The sequence below is a fragment of the Phascolarctos cinereus genome, unplaced genomic scaffold (assembly GCF_003287225.1).
Source record: "Phascolarctos cinereus isolate Bilbo 61053 unplaced genomic scaffold, phaCin_HiC Scaffold_4;HRSCAF=312, whole genome shotgun sequence".
NCBI classification, from domain to species: Eukaryota; Metazoa; Chordata; class Mammalia; order Diprotodontia; family Phascolarctidae; genus Phascolarctos; species Phascolarctos cinereus.
The window spans coordinates 86,147,260-86,170,144 of NW_027555847.1; the positions used below are offsets into that span (position 1 = coordinate 86,147,260).

The 22,885-nt window shown below is 51.0% G+C and overlaps 2 protein-coding genes across 5 annotated transcripts; both read left to right on the forward strand.

Moving 5' to 3' along the window:
* Positions 1-1,011: 1,011 nt before the first annotated feature.
* On the forward strand, positions 1,012-10,693 carry TUSC2 (tumor suppressor 2, mitochondrial calcium regulator). Its single transcript, XM_020999302.2, has 3 exons — positions 1,012-1,302; positions 7,712-7,832; positions 8,875-10,693. Exons 1-3 carry the CDS (start codon positions 1,133-1,135, stop codon positions 8,938-8,940), a joined length of 357 nt encoding a protein of 118 aa, XP_020854961.1. The 5' UTR covers positions 1,012-1,132; the 3' UTR covers positions 8,941-10,693.
* Positions 10,694-14,402: 3,709 nt separating this feature from the next.
* On the forward strand, positions 14,403-22,102 carry HYAL2 (hyaluronidase 2). 4 transcript variants are annotated; one of them, XM_020999243.2, is made up of 4 exons: positions 14,403-14,697; positions 17,263-18,261; positions 19,063-19,152; positions 21,191-22,102. In XM_020999243.2, the coding sequence occupies exons 2-4, from the start codon at positions 17,305-17,307 to the stop codon at positions 21,593-21,595; spliced, it is 1,452 nt and encodes a 483-aa protein (XP_020854902.1). In that variant the 5' UTR covers positions 14,403-14,697; positions 17,263-17,304; the 3' UTR covers positions 21,596-22,102. The 4 variants fall into 4 exon arrangements, with proteins under 4 accessions (XP_020854902.1, XP_020854901.1, XP_020854899.1 ...); XM_020999242.2 differs by having other exon boundaries at positions 14,404-14,697; positions 17,266-18,261; XM_020999240.2 differs by lacking the exon at positions 14,403-14,697 and adding an exon at positions 16,268-16,516.
* The last annotated feature ends 783 nt before the right edge of the window (positions 22,103-22,885 follow it).

A 22,885-nucleotide genomic window follows, 5' to 3' on the forward strand; every position in this document is an offset into this window, starting at 1 on the left:
GGTGCTGGGACCCCAAAATATCAAGACCAAGAGATGCGGGTCCTGCCCAAATGAATTCAACCCAAACCTTCTTTTAGCCAATGACAAGGTTTATTAAAGATCCACCATATTGGCCACATTCTTAAAGAATCAGAGCACCTTAATGGAGGCAAGATGGACCCTATATCCAGAAAGATTGTGAGAGGGATCTAGGAGTGGCCAGGTAGTTTGGGGGGACTGGAGAAGGGATATCTTGACTGGGGTCAAGCCAGTAGGCTGGGGTAACTGGAGGGGGTCTAGAGGGGATCTTCTTGATGGGATCTACAGGGAGGTCAAAAAGGATAGGATCATTATGAATCCTAGATAGGATCTTAGATAGGAGCAAGTGTAGAAGTAGCCGGGGCCATTGAGAGATAACGGACAATGGAGGGCTGGGCTAGATTAAGAGTAACAAAGAATTGGGAGATTGGGCGCAGTTTATAGGATTATAGTCTCAGTTGACTGCTAGAGACTTTTTTGACCAAGTGGGAGAGTTCAAGGAGAATCCGTAGACAAATGGGACCCAAATTCTTTGTGGGGTGAGGGGCAAGGGTCTCAGCTTGGGCCCCTACCCTATCAAGCCCATTAAAGAGGTGGGGTGGTTTCCAGGGTCCTCCCAACCTGGTCACCTTACTCATCTCCATGCGCCCCCAACTTGTAGGTTTCTTTTGAACTGTAGCGCCTCCAAATGCAAACAAGCCTCCAGATTGTTCTGACAGCTACCAAGCAAGTGAGCTTGAAGTCACAGCGGTGCCAGTGCTGGGTATGCTGGGACTTGCAGTTCGCTTAGGCTCAGAGCCCTGCGGCTCGGAAGGGAGCGTGGCATACTGGGATTTGAAGTCTTTCGGAAACACTTAGGCTTGCAGTCGCAGTGCACGCCGGGATCCTTAACCTCCGAGGGTCTCCATTGGCACCGACTCTCGGCCTGACAGCTCTGACTACCAATGGACGAACGAGGAGGGAGGAGCGGAAGCCGTTCGAGGCGGCGCAGGAAGTGAAGTTACGTCCGCTCTGTCCGAGGGAGTCGGCATCCGTCCGTCAGCGGGAGCGGGGCCGGCTGTTGGAGGGCGCAGTGAGAGGCGGGAGCGGCTCGCGATGCTCCGCGGGCCCTGACATGGGCACCAGCGGCTCCAAGGGCCGGGGGCTGTGGCCCTTCTCGGCGCCGGCTGCGTCCGCGGGCCCGGGAGGCAGCCCCGAGCTCACCGACGCGGCCCGTGCCCAGCACGCCCTGGCCCGGGTTCGGGGCTTCCGCACCGCGCCGCCCTTCGTGTTCACCCGTCGCGGGTAAGGGCGTGGGGGGAGGCGGCCTCCGGGCTTCCCTGCAGCGGGCTGACGGGCCTCGGAGGGGAGGCGGGTGGGCAGGTCCTTCCCGGAGGAGACTGAAGGGAGCAGCCCGTGGCGTGCACACGCCGAAGGCAGCTGTCCGGTCTCGGAGAGACGGCTTAGTTTTCACGTCTTAGCCGAGGGATGAGAGAGGAAGAATCGGCCGACCGTCGACCCCGTCTGCTGGAAGAAATGACCGCCGGGGCCTGAATGCCGCGTTCTCCCTGGCTTCAGTCTCGGCCACTGTTATTTCCGTGGGTTTCCCGACTTGGGTAGGAGAAAGAGCTTGCTGGGTGGGAGTTGAACCTTGGTTTCTTTGGAGGTCCTGAAAAAGGTGGTGTGCCTCCTGCTGTCGTTAGTCTGCTGGCTGGGGCTTCCTAGGGGCAACGTTAAGAGAGGCATCGAATGGATCTGGTTAGAGTACTGGAGGTGGAGCCCGACCCGAGTTTGAATTCCGGCTCTGTTCGCTACCACGTGTTTGACCTTGGGCAAATTACTTTCTCTCTGGGATTCCTCTTTCCTTTCTGTACAAGGCAAGGAGCTGGAAGATATGTGGTCAGGTTGGCTTAAACAGAGAATAACCGAAGAAGAGCAGTGTGAAATATTTACAAAGGTTGAAGGGAGCCAAGTTGTGGAAGGCTTTAAAGGAGTGATTGTACTTAACCTAAAGTCATTACAGAGCCACTGAAGATTTTTGAGCAAGGTGGTGACATAGTCAAGCCTATTTCAGAAATATTAATTTGGCAGCAGTGTGTAGAAAGAATTGGAGGTGGGGAGAGGCCAGAAGCAAGGAGAACATCCAATAGTCTAGGCCAGTAGTCTCCAAACTTTTTTGATTCGGCTCCCTGTTAATAAAATTTTGAGACTCACCTATACATGTAATTTATTAATTATATGCATATATGTGTGTATATGCACAAATGCATATACTGAACTAATAATTATGCACATTCCTTTCACAAAAATTGAATTTAATATGGTGAGAGGAAGATGAAATAGTATTTGATCATAGAGATCTTGGAGTTCGAGTAGGAGAGTGACATGGTCTGACCTGTAAGGTAGGAAAATCACTTTGGCAGCTCTGTAGAGAATGGATTGGAGAAGGGAGAGACTTAAGACCAATTAGGAAACTATTGAAATAGTCCAGAGATGAGGTAATGAAAGCCTGAACTCCTGTGGTGTCTGTGAGAATAGAGAGAAGGGGGCGGGTGAGAGATGTAGGTAGAACTCACAAGGCTTGGCAACTGTTGTATGTGTAGTGTGTGGTGTGAATAAGACTGTTAAGTTGGGTATGACAAGAGTTTCCAGACCTGGGTGACTAGAAAAATGGTGGTGCCCTCAACAGCAAAAGAGAAGAGGGTTTGGGGAGAAAGATAAAGCCTGTTTTGGACATGTTGCACTTGAGATACCTGTGGGACTTTCCATTCTCACTAGGCAGTTAGTGATGTGGTAATGCAGTTCAGGAAAGAGTAGACCTGGAGATCACCAAGTGAATGTAGAGGGAGAAGAGATAGGGCATAGGCACAGAGGGCATAACTGAGGAGCAGTCAGACCAGGAAGAGAACCAAGAGCAGTCATTTTCACTACTCCCCAGAGAGGAGATACTGTCCAGGAAGAGAGAATGGTCAGTGGTGTTAAATACTGCAGAGAGGTCGAGAAGGATGAAGATTGAGAAAAGGCCGTTAGATTTGCAGGTTAAGAGGTCTTTGGCAACTTTGAAGAGAACAGTTTCAGTTGATTGAGAATCTGGGAGATCTAAAGGATGGTGATGCCTTAGAGCAGAGGTGTCAAACTCACTGCTGGCAGCTAGCAAAACTCTGAAGCACAAACAGTGCCAGATTAAAATTTAGTTGAGAAATGTTTAACAAAATAAAAAGACAGTACAACATAGTAGTCTTCTGAGTTTAACTTTGGCCTGGAGGGATCCATTCCTATTTGAGTTTGACACCACTGCCTTGGACAAAAATAGGGAAATTTGACAGAGGAGAGGGAATAACGTAATAGGCTCTTACCTACCAGCCAAGACTCTAGAGCAGAGGGCCAGCTTAGGGGCACCTGCCATAGCCTTGAAGGGATCAAGAGCAGGGTATGAGCGTGCTAAGGTTTGGGAGGGGGAGTATCCAATAGTATCTCCCTATAGTATCATTGAAACTACTGGTGCAGGTGCTGGCATCTAAGCAATATTATAACCTCCCTTAAAAGTTCATTCCCTCATAGAAAGAAAGCAATTGGGAGCTTGGGTAACTATGGAACACCAGGAGTGGAGAGAGGAAGAGCTGGAGAATGTGGAGTCTCTATGCATGAAGTGATGGTGTGCTTCAAAGCCCTATAATTAGCTGTAGTGGGGAAGGTGGGATATTAGGATAGTGCCACAGCATCTTAGTGGTTTGAGGACCTCCTACTGTGTTTTTTGCTTGTTTGTTTGTTTTTCTGATTAGCATCATGTATTTTTCTCTCCCTTACCTCCCATTGGGGAAAAAACTAAAGGAAAAACAAAATCTTTCTAACAAATAGTGAAAGCAATGCAAATACCCATATTGATCTTGTTCAGAAAAAAGTAGTTTTCATTCTCTATCTTGAGTCCATCACCTTTCAGTCAGGAAGTAACATTCTTCATCAGCACTCCTTTGGAAATATGGTTGATCATTACGTTGATCAGTTCTTAAGTCTTTCAAAGTTATATGCATTTATGGTATTGTTATTGCATAAATTCTTCTCCTGGTTCAGCCTTCCACTTTGGAGACCATTGGTCTAGGCAAGGCCAGAAAAGGCCAAAACAAAGAGAATATTCCTTTGGATAGAAAGCATGGGATGGTGGAAAGGTGTTGCAGGAGTAAAACAGACAAAGCTTTACAAATGATTGAATAGGTAGAATGAGGCAGAGGAAAGAGCAAGAGATGACTGAGCTTGCAAACCTGAGCGATTTGAAAGATGGCAATGTCCTCAGCAGAAAGAGGTAAGTTTGTAGGGGGTACGATGGAGTTAGGAAGGTGTATAATGATTTCTGTTTTAGCTATGTTGAATATGAGATACTGGTGAGTCATTGAAGTAGAGATGTCTATGGGACAGTTGGTTTTGCAGGACTGAAGATTCCCCTCCTCCCCCTTAACTCCTTTGAATATTCTCTTAATTTTTCTTAAAAACACCACCATCTTTCCAATCACTGTGATCCACAACTTTCGTTATTTTTCACTATTTTTCTTCACCTTTCTCCTCTTTTCAACCTTCATCAGTTGTCAAGTCTTCAGTATTCTACCTCATCAACCTGCATTGCATCCATCTCTGTCTCTACAGTCACAAAGTTCAGGCCTTCATCTTCTCTTGTCCTAGACTAGGGTTGGGGAACCTTTGGCCTCTAGGCCACCTGTGACCCTAGATCTAGGTCCTTGAATTTGGCCTTTTGATTGAGTCCAAGTTTTATAGAACAGATCCTTTTATTAAGGGGATTTGGGGCCACCCTTGAGTCTTTGACTATTTAAAAAACCTCCTGATTGGTCTTCCCACTTCTATCCTCTTCTCTCTTCAATTCATATTCCATACTGTCCTGTCCTGTTCCCTCCCCCCCCCCCAAAAAAAAAAAGATCTTCAATGGCTCCCTGTTACCTCTGTGGCAAAATTCAGATTCCTCAGCCTGGCTTTTAAGATCTTCCATAGTCTGCCTTTCTCCTCCTTTTCCGCTCATGTCGTGCAATTCCTCATAACTTCCTCTGCATTCCAGCCAAACTGGCCTGCTAGCTTTTCCCTTTCCACAGCATTTCCATCTCCAACCTCCACGCTTTTGTCCAAGTGGTTTTCCTTGTCTGCAATGTTCTCATTGCTTTTGCCTCTTGGAATTCCCAACTTTCTTCAATACACAGCTCAGGTGCCACTCCCTACAAGAGGCCTTTCTTGATTCCTCCCCATCTTTTCCCAAGTTGTTGGTGATCACTCCTTGACATTACTTTGCATTATTTTGTGTTGACTTAATAATTTATTTTTCTGTGTGCATGTTGTATGTCTGTCTCCCCTCTTTCCTTCCCATCTCCCTCTGTGAAGTTCCTCTAAGACTACAAATCTTTTGTTTTTATATCTCTAGTGCCTAACACTGTGCATTCAACACAGTAGGTGCTTAAAACTGTTTTTGAATTGAGAGATGGGATACATACGCATACATTGAAAGAGATACGGTATTTATGTGTGTATGTATGTGAATAAGTCGTCTATGTGGCTAACATAATTTAACCAGAGAGAAGAGGGCTCAGGACAGAGCCTTATAGGGCACCCACACTTATTGGGCAGTAATTGGATAATGATCCAGCAAAGGAAACTGAGAAGAAATCAGACAGATAGGAGAACCAGAAGAGAGGAGTATCATAGCCGAAGGAGAGAGTATCAAGGAAAAGGTGGTCAGCAGTGTCAAGTTAAGGACAGTGAACACTGAGAAAAGGCCATGGGATTTGACAGTTGGGTTAGTTTATAACCTTGGAGAAAGTTTCATTTGAGTGATGGATAGGAAAGGAAGAAAGAATTAAAAGAGAAGAGGAGGCTTTTAGCAGCTAGGAGGACTGTGAAAAGTCGCCTGAAATAGGTGGGATTTGAGGTGAGTCTTAAAGGAAATGAAGAAAACCAAGATGTAGGGGTAGAACATCCAAACGTATGGGGTCAGCAAGTAGCCTGAGGTGGGCAGAATCAGATGTGAATTTTTTTTAAGAATGGGAAAATCCTGGGTGTGTTTATAGATGATAAAGAAAGAGACAAAGGATAGGGACTAGCTCCCTCAGGAGACTCGGAAGAGGATGGAGTTATAATACTATCAAAGATACAAGTACACGATTCGGCCTTAGCAAGAAGATGAGCCTACTTTGAAAGATGAAGCCAAGGAGATGAGAATGGAGAATAATATTTGTTGCTATTTAGTTGTTTCAGTCACATCTGACTGTTTTTGACCTCATTTGGGATTTTCTTGGCAAAGCTACTGAAGTGATTTGCCATTTCCTTCTCTAGCCCATTTTACAGACGAGGAACTGAAGCAAACGGGTAAATAACTTGCCCAGGGTCACGCGGCTAGTAAGTGGGTCTGAGGCTAGATTTGAACTCATGAAGGTGAATCTTCCTGACTCCAGGCCCAGCACTCTATCTACTGTGCCACCTAGCTTTCTCCCACTCTCAATCCAGTTCGCCCCAAAGCTCTTAGGGCTGTGTCAGTGACTTGGGGAAATAATGAAGGTACCTACCTCTTTATCTCCCCAAGGCCCAGTTTTCTGAAGGTAATAAGAGAATTCTAGCTTAACTCCTTCAGAGGAAGCTAGTTAGGAATTTTTGGGCATCATATGACTCCAAGTCCCTGGTAAGTAGGATTGGATCCCCTATTTTCTCCCTGTGACTGGAACAAGAGAGTAGTCACTCAGAGCCTCAGCTCTAGGGTTGATGAAAAGCCTGTAACTTGGGTCCTATTTGGCAGAATATTTGGGGATCAAGCAGTAATGTTATCAGATTTTCTGAATGCCATTTTGGCCTGACCTGGAAAGTTTGTATGGGTGGAGACTTGCTGCATTGAAACGCAGACCTGGAGCCATTTTCATTAATATCTAGCTTAAGGATGGGATAGGAAATGCTATGGTCCTGAGATCTCTCTATGTCTGCCAACAAGTTCTTTTGGCTGAAGTTGGTGTGGGCTTCCTGCCATCTTAGAGCAGGCATCAAGACTCTGGTTATACCAGTTGTTCCTACTGGGGTAAAACACAGCAAGCCTAGACCTCTGGCAGCTGCTTCTTTTCAGAGCCCAACAGGCTCTGAAGTCCAAGGCCTGGCCATGGAACCTTACTACACAGAGGCCCTGCGTTTTAATGGGTTCCCTCTGGTGGCAGCCATAGCATCGGATCCTCACAGATCAGAGAGCTCTGAGAGTAGAAAGCATCAAGCATTGTGACAGTTCACCTTTTAACTCTTCTCCCAGTGTCTGAGTATCCCCTGCTTCTTTGCTCTACTTCCCTCCCACTTGGGTCCCGGAGGCTTCAAAGAAAGGGTACGTCTCCAGGCCTGCTAGACTCTCTCTCCACCTCATCCCCTACCAAAGGCTGTCCCTTATGTCATGAGGACTTTTTATCTCTGTGACCTTGGACCTTGGTTGTCATTGGGAAACTCTCTAGGCATTGCTTTGGGTCAGACAGTAAACATTTATTAAGCTCCTGCTATGTGCCAGGCACTATGCTAAGTGCTGGGGATAAAAAAGAGGCCTTCAAGGAGCTCACAATCTAATGGAGCAAGCAAACAACTACAGACAAATTTTGTACTTATTTTGGGGGGGTGTTGGATAAGTGATGCTCCCTGAGCCTTGATTCAGTCAGTGGAGCCAGTGGTCCTGATGGCACTTTGTCCTCTGCCCCTACAGTTCCATGTATTATGATGAAGATGGTGACCTGGCCCACGAGTTCTATGAGGAAACAATTGTCACCAAGAATGGGCGAAAGCGTGCCAAGCTGAGGCGGGTACAGAAGAACCTGATCCCTCAGGTGAGGGAGAGCAGGAGATACAGGGCCCTTCCCCAGCCTCCACCCTCATCTCGTTTTGTCCTCATAAAGTCAGATGGGGATTATGCTCCCAAACAAATGAAGGCTCAGTAGAACCACATTTTCCTGGACCAATTTCTGCTTTGATCATTACTTCTATGAGGCCTGCTTTTTCTGCTGCCAGCCTGGAAGTGCAGTGCTTCTTGGGACAGTGTCTTCAAGGATGGGTTAAGCTGAAATGGCTTGCACTTGCCCTTATGCCCCCTCTCTTAGCAGAGGCTGCTGTGGAGCTTGGTAAAAGATTATAGGGTCCATGTACCCCTCACATTAACTCCATTGGTCACATTGCCCTTATGGACATCGTGGGGACAGGAAAAGCAAGACCAGCCCAGCAAGGCTCACAGTCTGTTTGGGGAGGCCTGGTTTACACACAGGAAACAACAGGACAGTCTAGACTCAAATGTTAGGCTGGGTTTGTCATTCACTTCACACACATTTATTTATGAAGAGCCTTCTATGGGCAGTGAGCTATGCTAGACCCTGGAGGAATGACAAAGATCATTGGAGTGCATATACATGTATAACACCCAAATTAGAGTATAAAGTGGTTAAAAGGAGTTTAAAGTGCTTTGGTATTAGATGAAAGAGAAATCAGTTGCAATAACTGACATTTATATGGAGCTTTAAAGTTTACCAAAGTGCTTTATGTACATCCTCTCCTTTTAGCTTTATAATAGTCTTGTGAGGTGGGTGGCATTTATCCTCATTTCAGATGAGGAATACTGAGGGTGAGAGGTTAAGTGACTGGGCCGTGATTAGTTTCACAGCCACTAAATAGTAAAGGTGGGCTTTGCACCCAGGCCTTTCTGACTCCAAGTTCAGCATTCCATGCACAATATTACACTGCTTCCAGAGGAGTGTGGGGAGGCAAGGCTGGCAAGAGGCTTAAGGAGAGAATCATGGGGCCTGGAGCAGTTTAAAAGGAAGGCTTCCTAGAAGAGCTAGAACTGAGGCAGGGCCTAACCAGTATCAATTTCATTTTCAGGGTATCGTGAGGCTAGACCACCCTCACCTCCACGTGGATTTCCCGGTGATCATCTGTGAGATGTGAGCCCTGCAGCCCCTTCCTGCCCACACCCCAAGTCTGTGGGGTGGTGGGTATGGACATCTGGGTAGGAGGAGGGGCAGCAGGGCCAGAAAGAGGCCTTGGCTGGGGAAAACTCCCCACTTCCTTGGCAGGGTATCCCAAGCTGCTGAGTCCACAAGCTCAAAGTGTGGGTCCTGATGAGAGGTGTCTGGGTTAAAGCAGCCGCCCAAAAATGAATTCCACCTGATGTGGGCCCCCTGATTGGGCCATATTTTTTCATCTACAAGCCAAGGGGTAGGGAAGCTGGATGCCCAGTTCTGTTTCTTCCACAGTACTGGGTGATGTCAGTTTGAGGGAGGGTCCGGGGATAAAGGATGGTTGGCTTGGTTCACTGGAGTAGGTATTTTCTCCAGGATCTGAGTGCCTGGGTAAAGGAAGGGGGTAAGATACTCAGTTTCTCTTCCTGAACCCCAAAGCCCCACCTCACCCTCCAATATCCAGAGGAGTGTCAGGAAATAAAAGCTGGGTGAACGCTCAGGCCAGGAATTTCAGGGTACAATTTCCTTCCTTCTGACCTCAACCACCTCCCCGTACCCCTCCCCCTCCTGTTTCCTTGTAGCATGTACCTCTCCCTCTGCCCAGCCTGGGGGAAGAGGCAGGAGAGGCCTGGGGCTTGGTCACTGTCAGGGAGACAAGGGGACACAGCACTTTACAAGCAGGGGCTCCTCTTTTCCTGGCCCTTCCCCTTGTATCACTAGGGGCCATGGGGCTGGCCACAGTGAGCTTTGCTATGCACAAGCAGTACCCTCCTTTCTCCTTTCCTTCACATTTCTGAGCATTTCAGCCATTTGCTACCTCGACTCCTACCACCCCCGAGGGAGGCTGGTCTCAATGAATCTCACAACCACCCTTGATCCCCTGCCCCACTCACCTTCTCACTCCCAGCCCACAATCAGCTCAGCCTGCTGGAACTGAAGGGGATTAGAAGATCCCCTGTCTGGGGTGGGTTTCACTTCCTACACTGTGATCCTCCCCGAACCTCAACCCCTTATACACATATACACCTGGTCCCTGAGGCTATGGTTGGAAACTGAAGCGGCAGTGGATCTTCTACGGGAATCGTAGAATCAGGAGAAAATCATAAACCCTAAAGATATAGGGGAGAGGGCTCTTGCTCAGTACCCCTGCCAAGACTGCTTGAGAAGCCTGTTTCTTATACTAACCCTTTCTTGGGAGAGAAAGGGGGAGTTTCCACACACTACACTTGATGTGTCCTTCAGGCCTGTGCCCATCAGCTCTGGAGAGCACATTCCCAACCAGTCCCCACCCTGTTATGATAGGCAGTTCTGCCCACCTGGCAAACTTACCCATATCTCTTTAGTGCCCTAGCCCCTCTCACCTTGGTACTGTGTTGGCCCAAGCTGCTCACCTCCTGCTAGTGGGCATGGGCAACTGGGCCCAACCTTCTGCTCTCCAGGGTCCGTCTGGGCAGGGGTAGGATAAGGAGACCACAGAAGGGAGATTTACAATGTGAAGGTTTGTAAATAGTCTTATCTATGTCCATGATATTGTTGAAGCAGAAATTCGGTCTGTTTACTTTTTAGAATTACTTTTTAAAAAATTCTTTTCTGTGCAAACTGTGCTTTTTGTGTGAATGTGACAGAAAGATGGTCTGGGGCAGAGGTGATTATAGAGGGGGAAGGGCTGGTTGCTCTCTCCCCCAGCCCAGACTGGTATGCCCTTTTGTTGAATTTAAATAAAATTATTTGTAGATGGATCTCATTGAGTAAGCAGTTTATTGGGAATGGGAGCCTTTTAGACTACACTGGGGCAGAGGACATGGGAGGATGGTCAAAAATGGCCAAAGGACAAGTCACTTAACCTTGATTGCCTTGACCAAAAAAGAAAAAATTTTTTTTAATGAAATGAGAGGTTGCAAAAAAAAAATAGGGGGACAAAAAAAAGAAATGGCCAAAGGAGGGTCAGAAGAAGGTAGCCTCAGTGATGCTGTGGCCTGTAACACTTCTCCTTTCTCTGAAGAGGCAGCTCCAGTTGTGCCTTGGGAATTGAGCCATGGGCCCCTGGAAGCCCTCCAAAAAGTTAAGGATGGCCTGTCACTGTTTCCTGCTCCCTCCCTTAGCCAAGTGGAGGAGCTGTGTTGTGCCCTCTGCTCCGCCAGTTTTCTGGCACTAGAGGGCAGTATTTACATGGCCAGAAGGTCTTCCTCTCTGACAGGAGGGAGGGATGGGGCAGGAGGAGTCTGGGGGGCCCGAGGCCCTGGTAATGCTTTAAGGATGGGGGGAGAGGGAGCTCTTTCTTGGAAGATGGTGCTCTGAGATCCATTTTTTCTGTAATAGTTTCCAACTTTATGAAATGAAACGGTTAGGAAAAGTTAGAACTGATTTGCCATTCATAAATAAGCCTTCCAGTTAAGAGGCCATACTGCATTAGGAACAGTGCTGGACTTGGAATTCAGAAGAAAGACCTGGGTTCACATCCTGCCTCAGAAATAAGCTGTGTGGCCATAGGCATCCTCCCTTCTCTGAGCCTCAGACAGGTTGGCAGACATTGACCTTTGAATCTTCTAATTCATGAAAACTAGGCTTGGTGGATGTTTCCAACTCCTCTCAGAAATGGACATTTATAAATTTATAACTTTAAGGTTTTTTTCCCAGAACGATCTATAGGTGAAAACAGGATTTTACTGACCGATTTTAACTGAGATTGACTCATCTGATGTCTTGTGCTCCACATCCCACACGTTTGGTACATCAGACAGAACAGAACCCGGCTGAAATCACGGGGCCACACTGGGCAGAACAGAAATGGCTGGGAGAGCTCTTCTCCCACCACAGAGAAGCCACTTAACTTTTTCAACTGAGGATGGGGACAGCAGCCCACCCCCAGTTTGTGTTAGGGACTGGTTAGGTTTTAGAAAGGGGAGCTTGGCCAGACAGATCCATGCCCTCCAATTTTCACTCCTTCAGCTAGGATGGAAGTTTCTTTTTTCTCTAGGACTCTGCCTAGCAACTCAGTCCTTCCCGAACCCTGACTCCCCTCCGAGCTTCATCCTAGACTGGAGAGTTCTGCACAAGCTGCTCTTTCCCTTTGTCTAAGAAGAAAGCCACCATGCGATCTGCATGGCTCCGGGTGGTATTGGGCACAGCTATGTCCGCAGATTTGGGGGGGTAGAGTGGGGAAGGATGGCATGTCAGTGAATTTGGCAGGGGCAGGGAAAGTGTTCTGATAGTCTGGCGTTGGGGAAGTCTTTGTGTGGAAGAAACCGTGTCTGACTCTGGTTGTGGAGACTCACAAAGTCCACGTAGCTTCTCTTTATCTTTCTGTGTGTCTGCCCCTAATTAGAGCAGTGGTACTCCAGGGTTCTTAGGAATCTAGACATCCTCTTTCCCAGCTGAGAGCTCTCTGGATTGGGGGGCGACCTCATACCAGGCTTAGAGGGAAATTCTAGGTGATAAGAAATTAAGGGGGGGGCAGATACCATCTCCAACCCTGACGCCTGCCCCTCCCACCGAGACCTCACCCAGGTTACCGCCAGAATCATCATGCCAGCATCTACCCCTCCCCAAGGTTGAGCAGGAACTCCCTGCCCTGGGATGGGTTTGGTTCATCTGATCCCCAGAGCTAGGAACAATGAGGGTCGAAGCCGATACTTCCCGCGTTCCCAGTGGCCTGAGCTCACTTCCTTCCTCCTTCAACCCTCAGAGGGAGCCTCCCTACCCTGACCAGGGGCCAGGGCTCTGCTCGGCTTTTCTCTTTCTCCCTCCTCCTATTCCCTAGGGGGCTCTTTTGGACCAGGTAGTTGAGGATTTTAGAAGCCCCTGGTCCATCTCTTACTGTTTCAGTTTCTCTCTCTCCCACACATGCCCTCAAATCCTGCACATAGCACAGGGAAGGAGTTTCAGGGACGTAGTAGCCTCACAGGATTTTAGGATTTAGAAGGAAAGGACCTTAGAGATCTCCCAGTCCAAATCCTTCATTGTACAGATGAAAAAACAAAAACCAGACCTCTTTCTTTTATTGGAAGAGTGTCAAGGGAGCCAAGAATTAGATATCCCAGGTATCCTGAGTCTGAGGAAGAAGAGGAGCTCCCTGGATTATCAAGTAGGGGGAAGAAATCCATTAGTCAAATCAAGTATTAATCATTAGCCACCAACTAACACAGCGTTCTTGGACGAACACAAGAGTGGCCTCAAGGCAAACAGCCTTTCCCGTTTGCAGTCTAGCTAGTCAGCTAAGCCAGCCTTTGTCTCCATCGAGTGGAGACCTAATTGACCAGGGACACCTTCGGTAAATCTTCCTCCTCAAACGGAATTGGCCTCTCGATGCCCCCTGCTGCTGCACACCCCTCCAAGAGCAGAGGGGAGCAGTAGTTGGGGGGTAGAAAAGGCTGCTGGATGAGGAAAAGGCAGTTCTGCCCACCCATCCCACCCCTGCCCAGACACTCATAGATGCAGATAATATGCACAGTGCTCCAGTATCCTGCCAACATACATACATGCACAAACTCCAGGGAATTTAGGATTGCAAGGAATTATCTAGCCCCATTCCCTTCCTTTACAAATGAGGATTCTTGAGACCCAAAGACGTTGGGACTTGCCAGAATTCACACAAATAGGCGGCAGTGCCAGGATTCAGTCTCAAATTGGCTTCAAATGTTGTCATCTTGCCACTACACACATGCACAAAGGAATACATGCATACACACATGTGCCTATTTGAGAATATGTATATACATATTTTTGGCTCTGAAGGCTTTGGGTGGAATTTCTCCTCTGCTCTCAGTGGAAAAAACCTGACTCAGCTCCTGGAAGTTCCTTCCCTTCCCTTCCACCCCCCCCCCTTCCTGCCTTTTCTCTCCACACCCCCCACCCCCAACTCTCACTCCATACACAGATAAAGCTTTCTTCCTCAGTGCCCAGCCTAGGTCTGCTCCCTCTCTAGCTCCTCTCCATCCCACCTCAGCTCCTTCAGTGGCCTGAGCCACTAGCCTGGCACTGCCCCTAGCATGGGCTTGGTGATTGAGCTCAATGCCTGAACAAGCTTCTTACTTATTTTCCCTTTTGACCCAGGTCCTTCTCATGTTCAAGAGACAAAAGGGGAGATGGACATGTCTGAAGCAGCTTCTTACACATCTTCCCACTCCTGTCTCCTTCCTGCCCCAGTACCCTCTGCCCAGATTATCTCCCCCTTCACAGCTGAAGTCCCTGTGGGGAAAGACTACCCCCCAACCCCTCTGACTCCTAGATTCCATGCTTGGACTTTTAAGGCTCCCAGAGGTCAAGGGTATTTATGGAAGGGGAGGAGGTGACCCAACCCAAGATAGGCCCCTAAGGAAAAGCATGGATTGGGGATGCCGAAGGGAAGCTGGGAGAGATTCTGGCCTCTTCCTGCCCACCCACCAGCCTCTGGTCATAAGTCTTTTCCTCTTGGAGGGGCAGCAGGAAATGAGGAAAGCGAGGGGATGGGACTTCAGTAGGAACACCAGGCAGTAGGGACCAAGCACTAGAAAGGCAGGAGGCAGTCAGAGCCAGTGCACCCAGCCAGAGTCAGAGCATCAGGAAGAGTGAAGAGTAACAGAGTAGACACAAAGCAGAGGAGTTCTGGATGATGTGGAAAAGCAGAAAGAAATTGCTTCTGGGGCCCTGAGAACAGGGAAAGGCTCAGGAGTAGGGTCACCTGGAAGAGAGCATCCACACATTTTTCCTGGCCCTGGTTTACCCAAGCTACAGGCATTAACAGAGAACCAGGCCCCTGATACAGGTGAGCATGGCCAGCTGTGCTGCTAGGGATGGGGGTGAGGGCAAGCCTGGGGGTAGAAGGAGTGCTGATGAAGGGCAAATAATGTGAATATGTTGGGGGAACCTGGCAGCCTGAACAACTAGGGTCCCTATTCCTGCCCGGGGCTTATGGCTTCAGTCTCTCAGATACAGGGAGGATGACACAGAGGGACCTGTATTTGATGGAGAGAGTCACTATCTTACCATCCTTTGAAAAGGGACAAAGCAACATTTGGATTTTGGACTGAGACCTAGCCTCTTGAACAAAAAGGGGAGTCTCCCTGCCTATGGGTGGCTGAAGAGCTAGAATGTGTGTATGGGGGGAAAGTCTCTAGCAAGGGGTAGGTGGGTGCCGCTGAGAGACAAGAACTAGAAAGGGATATTGGGAGTCTGGGGCCCTGTATCTGGGGAAGCAGGTATTTGAAGAGTTAAGCCAGCAGGAGATTGGGAGGACTGGAACTTCCTGCAGGGTTCCTCACAGGTTTCCTGCCCCTCTTCAGGAGCTCAGGAAGGTCTATTGGCCTCTCTTTTGTTTGAAGTCAGGAGGCCCCTTCCCTAAGCCGAAGGTTCAGCCTTGTCCACGTTCCCCCACCCCCAACAGCCATGAGGGAAGGGACAGGTTGTTGCTAAGAGGAAATGGGGAAGAAGGAGGTCTCTGTCCTCTGTTCCTCAGTTTCCCCCTCAGTTGAACAGGGAACTGAGGGCAATAACCTCTTCCTCATCAGCTCTTCTCCCTCTTCCCTTCCTAATCCCACCCTGCCCCAGCTCCAGGACCAGGTGGCCACCAGCCTCCTCCCCCAGCCCAGTCAGGCATTCCCTGGACAGAGGCCTGTTGTCTTAGCTACGAAAGCATTCAGTCAAAGCCCCAGCCCCCGGGGGAGTCTGTGGGGCCCACTGAGAGGAAGGGACCAAGCTGTTACCCACCCTGGCTCCTCCCCATCCCCCTCAGCGCTTTAAGACAAGAAGAGAGCCTGGGGGCATCTAGGCAATGATCCCACCTGGCACGATCTGAAGGGGCCTGGGGTTCAGGGATCAGCTAGAGTTTGAGCTCCTGGGCTTAGTCCTCTGGGGAATACGGGGGCTAGAGGAGGAGGGACTTTGACCAGCTGCAGTGACAGGGTTATTGTTGGTGGATCTGTAACCCGGGGGCCCCCCGGGAGGCCAGACCAGTGCCCAGAAGCTGAAAACTGCCCACTGCTCCAGGAAAGGGGGATATTAGCCACATGGCACATGGCATTAGAGTGGTCACAGGAGAGGAGAGGAGGCTGGAAGGAGGTCCGGGTCCGACCCGGTTATCTCCTCCATCTCCGCTCCCACCCCCTCCCTCTTCACTACCCCTACCCCCTACTCTTTCAGTGGTTAGTTTCTGCCTGTCTCTTTAAAGGGCTAGAAGCGCCTCGGCAGGAGCCGGGCTGTACCATTCGCGTCACGGAGGAGAGGGAGACCGAGTTAGGACTCCCTACTCCGCGGAGGAGCGGGGGGGCAGGCCCTGCACCACGAGGCCCTTTCGCTTTTCCAAGTGAGAAGAAGCGCCTTTACTTTCAGGGAACCGGGCAGGCAGCTAGAGAATGGTGTTCTCTAACCGGGCAACCCAAAAAGTTCTTCCCCACCTGGCTCCCTGCAGACTGCCCTGGTCCCGCCCGCCCTCTGATCTTTTAAAGGGACCGCGCTGGGCCAAGGGGGTGGGGCCGTGGGAAGGAAAGTTGGGACGGTTGCGAAGACCCGTGTGCGGGCTTCGGGATTCGGGGCTTGGGGCTTTGAGTGCCAGTGGCCATGGGGGTGGCTCGGGCCGTCGGTGCGAGGTGAGTAAGTGTGGGCTGCTTTGCACCCCCAGATTCTCCCGGGGTACCTGCGCTCCCAGCTTTGGCACCGGTGCCGGCGGCCCCCCGAGCCCGCCCCGGGAGCCCGGCCCGCTCCCGGCTCCCAGCCCGGGCCGAGCGGGCGCGGGACCCACGTGCGGCTGGGGGCGGGGGACTAGGGGCCGAGCGGCCAACAAAGGGGGCTTGTTCTGCCGCGAGGGGCCCCGGGCGGGGAAGGGGGAGCTCCAACGCACGGGCCGGAGCGGGGAGCTGGGGCGCCCGTGGCCGTGGCCTTGGCGGTGGCCGAGTCAGCATTCCAGGCGTGCGGGCTGGAAGGGAGCCCTGCCCTGCCCTGCCCTGCCCCAACCCAGCCGGCAGCCGCTCCCCACCGTGGGAGGTCCGGCCTGGACTCCCTCCTGGCGGCTCTCGGGGCTGCCTTTGTTCTTTCCTGGATGAGCTGAGGCAGAGCGGCAAAGGGACAGTTGATAGATTGGGGCTGCAAGGGACCCCAGCCTCATCGAACAGAGAGGCCCGTGGTCTACTCCAACCCGTCTGTTTTTACACGTAAGGAAAGTGAAGTGAGATTCGCCTAACCACAGAGTTGAGGGACTTTGTAATAGGTATAGTTAGAGTGGTCCTTAAAATCCTGTATAGCTAGCTGGGGGTGGGGGAGGAAGAATGGGAACTGGCCTCGGGAAATCCCAGAGCTACCCCAGAGACTACTAATCCCTTCCTCTCCCACCTCCTAGCAGGTCCTGAGCCAGCCCTTCAGCTTGCAACAGGAGCCACCAATGATGTGGGCAGCGGCTGGGACGGCCCTGGCCCTGACCCTGACCCTCTTGGTGTCCCTGGCATCAGCAGGGCCAAGAAGTGATGAGCCAAAGCCCACTGCCCCACCCATCTTTACCCGTCGCCCCTTTCTGGTGGCTTGGAACGCCCCGACCCAGGACTGTGAGCCTCGATTCAAGGTCCCTCTGAACTTAGGTATCTTTGATGTTGAGGCTTCACCCAATGAAGGCTTTGTGAATCAAAGTCTCACCATCTTCTATCGAGATCGACTGGGCTACTACCCATACCATGACTCCCATCTTGGCCCGGTACATGGTGGTGTGCCCCAGAATAGTAGCTTGATAGACCACCTAGAGCGATTGCCCGAAGTTGTTAGACACTATATCAGATCCCCCGACCGAGAAGGTCTGGCTGTTATTGACTGGGAGGACTGGCGCCCAGTCTGGATCAGAAACTGGCAGAGCAAGGATGTATACCGAAAGGTCTCACGCCAGCTTGTCAGTTCCCGACACCCCACCTGGTCACCAGAGCAGGTGGGCAAGCAGGCACAGTACGAGTTTGAGTTCGCTGCCCGGCAGTTCATGCTGGAGACCCTGCGATGGGCAAAGGAAACTCGGCCCCGCCAGCTCTGGGGTTTCTACCTCTTCCCTGACTGCTACAACCATGACTACGTGCAGAACTGGTCCAGCTACACAGGCCGCTGCCCCGATGTTGAAGTCTCTAGGAACGACCAGCTGGCCTGGCTCTGGGCTGAGAGCAGTGCCCTCTACCCTTCTATTTACCTGGATCCCATGCTAAAGTCTTCTTCCAACTGTCGAAAGTTTGTTCGATCCCGTGTGGAGGAAGCCCTGAGGGTGGCCCGTGAGCACCATGCTGGCTACTCACTACCAGTCTTCGTCTACACACGTCCTACCTACACACGTCCTACCTACACCCAGAGCTTCATAGGGCTCAGCGAGGTAACCCAGCTGCTACCTGAGAGAGCTAGTGGTGGGGGTGGGCACATCTATGAAGAAAGTTACGTGTCAGTGTTGCTGGGGACCTTGGAACGGAGAAGTCAAAGAGAGAAGGGATCTTATAGAACTTCAAGGCTAAATCCCTCATTTTACAGATGGGGAGACTGAGGCCCAGAAAGGGGAAGGCATTTACAGATGTAGGGGATTGTAGATTCATAAGACTTGTAGCTATAAGGGGCCTTAGAAACCATAGAGGCCACCTCCCATACTTCACGAATGAAGAGAGTGAAGCTCAGAAAGGATTCCTGGTGTTAAGGAGCGGGCTGTCTCCAGGAGGCCAAGCTGAGACTACTGCCCAGGAGTTCAGTTGCTCCCAGGCAGGAGCCTCCCCAGCACTACCGCCACTGTCTTCAGGCCCCATTGCCCAAGGGAGGTGGGTGAGATGGGAAGAAAACGCAGGGGATTCTTCTGAGTTTGGACAAAATCTGGCTAATGTCCCTGCCCTAGAGTTTCAAGAGTGGGAGGGAAGTTGGTTAAACCCCTTACGGGAGGGGGTACCTGGCATAAATTTCCCTTTTCCCCTTCTTCGTATCCCCCAAAACATCTGGAGGGGATAGAGCAGGCATGGACTTGTCTGGCATGGGCCACTCTCTGTGCTTCTGATCTGAGGCTTGGAACTATGCCCAGACAAGCCTGGGGAGACAGGCAGGGGCTCTGGAAGGTAGGAGGAAGAAAGGGAGGAACCCTGCTCTTTACCCCACCTTTTCTTCCAGTTCTGACCCATCCTGTCCCTTCTCCTCCTAGATGGACCTCATCTCCACCATTGGGGAGAGTGCTGCGCTAGGGGCAGCTGGAATCATCTTCTGGGGAGATACGGATTATACCAAGAGCCCGGTAGGTGGGGCCAGGGGTTGCCTATGGAGTGGCCTAAGCAGTGACTTACCTTCCCCCAAAAGAGGGGGAGGGTATTTTACAGATGGGGAAACTGAGGCTCATAGAGAGGAAGAGACTTGCCAAAATGCACCCAGTGACTAACCTGGGACTAAAATCTTAGGTTTTTGACTCTCAACCTAAGGCTCTTCGCATAGTCTGAAGGAGAAAAGCCATATATCAAAAAAAAAAACCCAAAACCAAACCACATCTCAGAAATAAACAAACCTCTGCTGGGATGCAACACAGTTACCCACACAACTTCTCTGGAGAAGTTGAGTTTCAGTCCTAAGTAACCAGAAAGGAAGAAGGGCAGGAACCTTGTTCCGGGCATTGGGCATGTAGAGATGTTGAAATTAACATAGAATGTCAGAGGTGGGAGGGACCTTCTAGTCCAGCCAAAGGAGTCCACACTCAGAAGGGGATCCTCACCGCCTCACAGCACACACGACAACCCCTGCAGGCCCTCCCGGGGGTGGTGCAGCCCACTCCTTCCCCCAAGACATCTAGTTCCACCAAGGGAGAGACGGAATTGTCGAGAGGCTGATTTTGTTGTTTTCTGCCATCAAGCCCAAATTTGACTCTTTTTCTTGGACCAAACCAAACAAATCAGAGAGCTCTAGAAGTGCTTGAAGATAAAAAGCCAGAAGGGCCATTTGCACGTGAAGGCAGAATGTCTTTGCTGGGAGGGAGCTTAGAACACAGACTGTCAGAGCTGAGAAGGACTTCAGAACGATCAGCAGGCCTTCAGTGGGACTCTAACGTCCACAGTGGTCATTTTACAGAGGGGGACGTGAGGCTGAAAAGCTCCCGGTCCCACCCCTGGCTTAGTGGTCAATTCTACATTCTCCCCACAAACCCGGCCCTCTCCCTGCCCTTCACTCCCTGTTCTCCCACACTTTCTCCTGAACTGCCATTTAAAGGAAAGGGGAAATGTCTCTCTGTGGCAGCAGCGGCTCCTAGCTCCTCTCTCTCCCGCCCTTCCCCCTGTCCTGAGTACCACCCCAGCCAGGAAAGGGGTGGGGATGGGAGCCTGGAGGGCTAGGATCTGGCCTCGAATCCCTGTCCCCCTCCCTATTGTCCCCCTTTCTAGGGGCTCTTGAGTGCATACACAGCAGAGCACAATGCAGAGTCTTAGCCAAGAAACAAAGGGCACCAGGGAAGGGGGGCCTAGAAGAGGTGATTCCCCCTCCCCCTGCCTACCCCCCAGTCCTCCAGCTCGCTTTAAAACCCACTTTCATAGGGTGGGGGTGGGGAAGGAGGGGTTTGCATCCTGTACCCAGCCATGGCTCTTTATCCATGCCTTTTCCCTACCCTAGTTGGTGTTTTCTCCAGCCTCACACAGAAAGGATCCCACAGTGGGGGGAGGGGGCAGCAGAGGCTCAAACCCCTTGTTCAGTACATGAGGCACCCATTGTGTCAGAGCTTCCCTATTTGGGCCTCTGGAGGTTGCAAGGTAGGACACAGGCCCTGCCCCCTAAGGAGCTTTGTCTGATGCAGGAAAGAGAAGGATACCAGGGAGAATGAAATAGAAGCGATATTTGGGGAGGGAAGGCTGGGCTTCCCCTGGCCCTGGGGGGGCTGGCCTCAGAAAGAGTACAGTGGTAGGGTCCAAGTTGGGGCTTGAAGGAAGGGAGGGGCTTCAGCATGCAGTGTGGGGTATTCAGAACCACACTTAGCAACAGCACAAATCAGGAGGTGGGAGGCGGCATGGTGATTATGATGATGGTCAGAGAGAGTCACTCAGTTTGGCCGCAATTCACTGTGGAAAGGGCAGTCCTAGCCTCTCCCACCCCCTGTCCACTGCCCCATGCACTGCTTTGGAGAGAGGCCAAGTGGTGTAATGGAAAGGGCCCTGGAGTAGAAGTCAAGGGACCTGATTTCCAATCCTGATTCAAGTATATACTTAGCTGTATGGCCTGAACCAGTCACTTCTTTCTCTGAAGTGTGGGAACTGTGAGAAATGATTGCCTTGCCCTGACCTGCTCTACATTTCCTCCAGGAAACCTGCCAGAAAATCAAGGAGTACGTGGAAAGACACCTGGCCCCTTACCTTGTGAACGTCTCTGAGGCTGCTTTCCGATGCAGCGAGGACCTGTGCCACGGTCATGGACGATGCCAGCGACGGCAGCCTGGCTCTAACACCTTCCTGCACCTGAACCCCAGGAACTTTCGCCTCCGTCCCTCCCAAAGCCCTAAGGAGCCCCTCTTCCGGGCTGAGGGCGAGTTCAGCCAAAGTGACCTGGCCCAGCTCCGGGACCACTTCCGATGCCAGTGCTATCTGGGCTGGCATGGGGAGAGCTGTCAGCACAGCCGAAAAGCCCCAAACAGGGGCTCCCCCGGTGGCCCGTCAGGCCTCGCAGCCCTGCTGGCCCTGGCCCTCTTGATCCTCCACCAAGTGCAGTAGACAGCCATGGCTAGGGCTTTGGGGAAGGAGCCAGAGATTCTAGGGCAGTGTAGGGGTCACTGGGTAACCCAGAGCAGTGGTATCCTGCGCACCGCTCTGTGCAGAGGAGAGCCCGGGAGCCTGTAGCTGATGTAGTTGGGGTTAGGGGAGAGGAATGAGCCCCCACTTGGCAACAGACTCATCCCCAGCTGTGCTCTGCCCTGCATTGCAGGACAGGGGCAGGGCCAGGAGCAGGGCTGTGTTGGAGGCAGAGTAGCCTTCAACCCTTGGCCTATGTTTTCCCCTGTTTTAAGGGGAAATGTTGAGGAGAGAGTTTGTATGAGTTGCTGCTGGGTGTCTCCCCATGCTAGGGGAGGGGCTGTTAGTGGGGAATAGGGATGGGGGGCACGGCAGGGCCGTAGGGAGCCCCCTGCCCCTCTCCTCTCTTTCTATATTTTATTATTGTTATTATTATTATTATTATTATTATTATTGGGATGTTTTGTAAATTAAACAGAAAAACAAACAGCTCTTTATCTAGAAATATGAAAGGGGTACGCTGGGGAGGGGCAGGCCCTCAGTGCTCTCCAGGGCGAGAGCCAGTCTTGGGGGTGATTGAGTTCTTCCCAGCAGAAGGGAAGACCTGACATCTAGGATCCACATTTGGTTGGGTAGAGGATGGGGAAGCAGGAAGATAGCGTGGGCTCAGCTAACTGAGATACCCAGAAGACACTCTCTCAGGAATAGGCACCGATAGCCATACTTCAAAGAAGGGAGCACCCCCTCTCCCCATCTTTTAATAAACTGCTTCTCCGGGGACTGAGTCTCCTCCTCTTCCCCCAGTAGATGTCTGCCCATTTGAGCTCAGTCCCCCCTATCCCCTCCCTGTGTGGTGCTGCCAAGACCGAAGAGGGGGATTGTGGTATGGGCAGAGTTGATGGATTGGGAGTAGAAGGAATGGAATACAACGGTCAAGGGGGTGTCTCTGGGGAGGGGGCTCAGCATGGTTCTGGGCTCTGGGCCAGTATACTCCACAGTGCTGTTTTTCCCACGGGCACCTTGCCCAGCTTTGCAGTTCTTGACCCTCTGCTCACATTCATCACCGGGGTACTCCAGGGGAGACAGTGGGGGCAGCCGGGGCTGAATCTAACTTTTCTTGCCCGGCACATCTCACCACCCTGGTCCTAGCCCACAGCAGAGGGAAAATACCATGCTACCAAGTTCTTTCTGACCTTTGCACCTCCGATCTCCTCAAACACAGTGTGCTGAGTCATAAACTGGTGAGGAGTGGCAATGGCCCATCTCATGAAA